Here is a 4,435-nt window from a genome sequence, read left to right as displayed (position 1 = left end):
CGGGCCGCATGCATGCCAGGCGAGTGCACTACTGCTTAAGCCACATCCCCAGCCCCATCTTTAATTAGCGTCCCAAGAACATTTTCATTATGTATTTTTAAATACTTGTCATTATTGTCATCATCAATAGCATAGTTTAATGGCATTAAATATAGACTTTGTTGTGATACAATAACCATCATCCAGATACAACATTCTTCATATTACTAATGTTAATTCTTATTCCCAATAGAAACACTTCCCAAATTTGCCACCCAACATAGTCTGCACCATTCTACTATGGAACTCAATGGGAAATTAACACAAAAGGGGCATATTGACAGGACCAGGTATTTAGCTTCACTGCATTTTCCCACACACATTGTAACCAGACCCCACAGAGACAAAGATCAGCCTCCTCAAGGCCCTTTTAATATCCCTGTTCCTCAGGCTGTAGATGAAGGGGTTCAACATGGGGGTGACCACAGTGTACATCACTGAAGCCACCACATCCTTTCTGGGAGAATGTGATGCAGCTGAACCAAGGTACACTGCAGAACCTGTTCCTAAAAATAAACAAACACCTGCCAGGTGAGAGCCACATGTGGAGAAGGCTTTGTACTTCCCACCTAAAGAGGGGATTCTCAGAAGAGAGGACATAATTTTATAGTAAGAGAAAAGGATTCCTGAGATGGGAATAAGGCCATATACAGCAGCAAGAAAATACTTGCCAATGTTATTAGAGTAGGTGTCAGTGCAGGAAAGATTCAGAAGTACAGAAGGGTCACAGAAGAAACTGGAAATTTCAACATTCTTGAAGTTGGTAATTTGTAAGATCAGCAAATTGTGCAGATGAGAGTCCAAGAGACTCAACAAAAATGACACCAAAATTGAGAAGCCACAGAGGCGAGGGTTCATAATGACTGTATAATGCAGGGGGTGACAGATGGCCACAAACCTGTCATAGGCCATCACAGTCAGAAGCATATAATCCATACAAATAAAAATGGCAAAAAGAGACATCTGTGTCAAGCATCCTACATAGGAGATAAGTTCATTGTGACTTTGAATGTTTACAATCATGTTTGGGACGGTGGTGGAGATGAAGCCGATGTCAGTCAAGGACAGGTTGGAGAGGAAGAAGTACATGGGGGTGTGGAGGTGGGGGTCAGAGCTGATGGCCAGGATGATGAGCAGGTTCCCAAGCACTGTGACCAGGTACATGGACAGGAACAGTCCAAAGAGGATCTGCTGCAGGTCTGGGTCCTCTGAGAGGCTTAGGAGTTGGAATTCAGAGACACGGGTTACATTTTGTGCTAGTATACTCCTTGAACACCTTTTGAAAAAAGAAAGTAGGTGTTAAAAAAATACATATACAGGCACCCCTTATTCTATAAGCATTTGAATTTAAGTATGTACAAGGAAGCTGCTCACACTTTAGGTCCATACTCCTTCAACAACAGTTGTCAGTAGTCAGACACCCAGGTTTTACATACTCTTTCATTCTTTCTCCATTATTCACCCCTCTTTACATACTCACATTTGCAGCATTTCCATAAGCAAAGTTAGAAATCCAGGAGCAGAGGAGAGAAGAAGTTCATGATCACAATGAAGTGTTGCATAATGTTTAAGAAAAAAACAGGTAATAATAATGACTTTAGTGTAAGATAAACTAGGAAGCAGTTGATATACCTCATTCGGTTTTAAGGCCTTGGAACAAATTCCTTTGGCAAGAATTTTGTGACTATGTAAGGACTGCTTTTCCTGACAATTAAACCAAGGGGGATGCATCATAACCAGAAAGCAGTATGATCCATTTTCTGCAAGGGGTCTCATCATTCGTTGATCTTCTCATTTGCCTCCATTGTGCATATGTCTCTTTAAAAATTATATAACATGAAATAAGAAACCTTGCCATTGATAAACTTCAGATTTGATAAACATGATTGAGTCAGTGCATGTAATCAATAATAGCACTAACCACATATGTGGCACTGGTGTGCAGTGTACCTGTCAAAAATTTTTAAATCCTTGTGTCTAAAATCTCATTTGAGTAGTTTTATTTTATGCAGGTTTATTGTGTCAACCAATACAATATCAGCAAAGCATCTGTTATATAAAATGGCACTTAACTTTTTTTTCTTTTTCTTGATCCTGTACTTCCTCTAGCCTGCCAAAACTGCTTCATGGTTTTATGATCTCAATCCATCAAGTTTATTGTTTATAATCTAAGAAAAAATAAAGTCCTTAAACTCAAGTTTTATTTCCAATCTTCTTATTTCTTCATGGATTTTCTGGTCAGTCATTCCTGACACCTTGATTTCAATTCTCTTATTTAGGCTACATGAAGGACACTTGGGTTCATTTTCATTTTTCACTGTGATTGAACTGGATACAGGCAAAACAGAATATAATAATAAATAATAAAACAACTTCTTCAAAACTTCCTCATCTGTAAAATGGGATAATAATTCCTAACCTTGTATGGCTCTCATCAAGAAATTACTTTCACAAATCTCTCAAGCTGCATAACTTGTAATTCTCTCCCACTATTAAGTGTCCCTGTGAATATCTTAGAATATCTATACACAGTGATGTCAGACCAACACCAATCGTATATACATGTCCACATGTGAAGTTCTCCAGGGTCCTTTCTTATACCAGATATGATATCCATTGTCTAACAACATCCTGACATAGAACATGCTCCATGAGTATTATCTACTCTTCTTGTCCATAATACCCATTACCTATATTAAAATAAGTTAATCTGCTAATACTTGTGCCAGGACTAACATTGGCAAGAGATCTGAATCATTATATAAGAAATTTGAGTCTTGGTATCTCTGCCTGATTCCATTCTCCTGCAAACCTATCTCCCATACACATCTACTGTCATGAAATGGGGAGGTGTAATTTTCTGTTGGTATTTTCATTTCAGGGTTATATACCATAAAATTTCCTTTACAAAATTGCTTTAAAAGTACCTAAAAATACTCATCTAAGTATTCTGCAAAAAAATGCCTATTGCCCATGAAAATACACCAGGTTACATTAACCTGAGGTGATAATTCCTCTGTGAAGTACATTTCTCTTATTCAGGTTTTATCTGATGCAAAGTGCTACCTGAAGAAAGGACACTGTCATTTAGTTGGAGAGTTTATTAATATGGCAATGATTTCAAAATCCTCCTGCCAATTGATTCATCACTCAAATAATAATATGCTTGCTTTGGCAACACATATATTAAATTGGAATATAACAGAGAAGATTAGCATGGCCCCTGCTCAAGGATGACATGCAAATTCATGAAGTGTTCCATATTAAAAAAGAAAAGAATGTTCCATAATGTCTTGGTTGGGGATAGGAGTCTGATTTACAATGGGAAAAGAATGCATGTTGAAATTTGCTATTAATGACTTATTTTTGTGTCTCTATAAGAGCAGACAATATCACCTACATCTTCTCAATCCTGATATGTATCAGCAAAATGAAGCATCAGCCCAAGTAGTTATATGCTGTTCTTGAAGACTCCTGAAGAAATTTCAACTTGTGCAGGGAATATTGTTTTCCCTCGGACTGTAGCAGAAGGTCTGATGCCCTGGGCTGGAGTCAGGAAGGCAGCATTTCAGACCCACATCCCACCTGCCAGTGTGTGCACAGTGTGCGAATCTCTCCTCCTCTCCCTGCTCACTGCTTAAGGGAAACACAGAAAATAACACCATCTCCACAACATGTGCAGCATCAAAGAGAAATTGGAAACTCAATAAATATTTGGTCACTATGATTTCAATAAACAAATTCCATGATTAGGTAACTATCAGCATTATGGAGAAAAGCCACAGTCAAGGGCACTGAGGCTGGAATGAGGTGAATCTCTGACCTGTGCCTCATGGAAGGCTCCAGTGTTTAGTGCCTTCAGCTTCTGCCTCATTGCCACTCTTCAAATCCATGAAGATTTCCATCATGATTTCTGAAACTTTTTCTATTGTGTATGATATTAAATAAAACTAAATGGTCCCTGTGTCCAAAACATGGACAGAGAAAGACACTATTTTAACTTCCATGGGCACTGCTAAAAGGAATAAATGTTCATACTGGCAGAAACAAGTCTGACCATCCATATTCATTTGGCCAATTTAGGACAGAAAGGATGGGTGGGTTTAATGTCCAACAGACCTGCTCTAGATGCCTCCTGTGCCAAGCAGAGCATGGACCTGGAGTGTAAGAAATAGGAAAAAGAAAACTGTTCTAAAATGAACAGCACATGTATCTGTAAGGGCAAAAATAAAGTGTCTCATCCAGAAACAGAAAAACGGTCACTTCAGACCACTGAATGCATCTGTTGAGTGGCATGAGGATCAACCTAGTCTGCTAACAGTAACAATAATGTCTAGAAATTTTTGCCCAGAGTTTACTCACATATCTCATAGTATACACAGAAGAGCACCAAGTA

The 4,435-nt window shown here is 38.5% G+C and overlaps 1 protein-coding gene across 1 annotated transcript; it reads right to left on the bottom strand.

Annotated features, from left to right (window-relative positions):
- Positions 1-339: 339 nt before the first annotated feature.
- On the bottom strand, positions 340-1,287 carry LOC308645789 (olfactory receptor 7E24-like; the record flags this gene model as incomplete). Its single annotated transcript, XM_081288197.1, has 1 exon — positions 340-1,287. Exon 1 carries the CDS (start codon positions 1,201-1,203, stop codon positions 340-342), a length of 864 nt encoding a protein of 287 aa, XP_081144323.1. The 5' UTR covers positions 1,204-1,287.
- Positions 1,288-4,435: the final 3,148 nt, after the last annotated feature.

The sequence above is a fragment of the Spermophilus citellus genome (assembly GCF_964194105.1).
Source record: "Spermophilus citellus genome assembly, chromosome: 3".
In the NCBI taxonomy this organism is placed as follows: Eukaryota; Metazoa; Chordata; class Mammalia; order Rodentia; family Sciuridae; genus Spermophilus; species Spermophilus citellus.
Note: the sequence above shows the minus strand (reverse complement) of the source record. Positions and strands in the feature narration are given on the sequence as shown.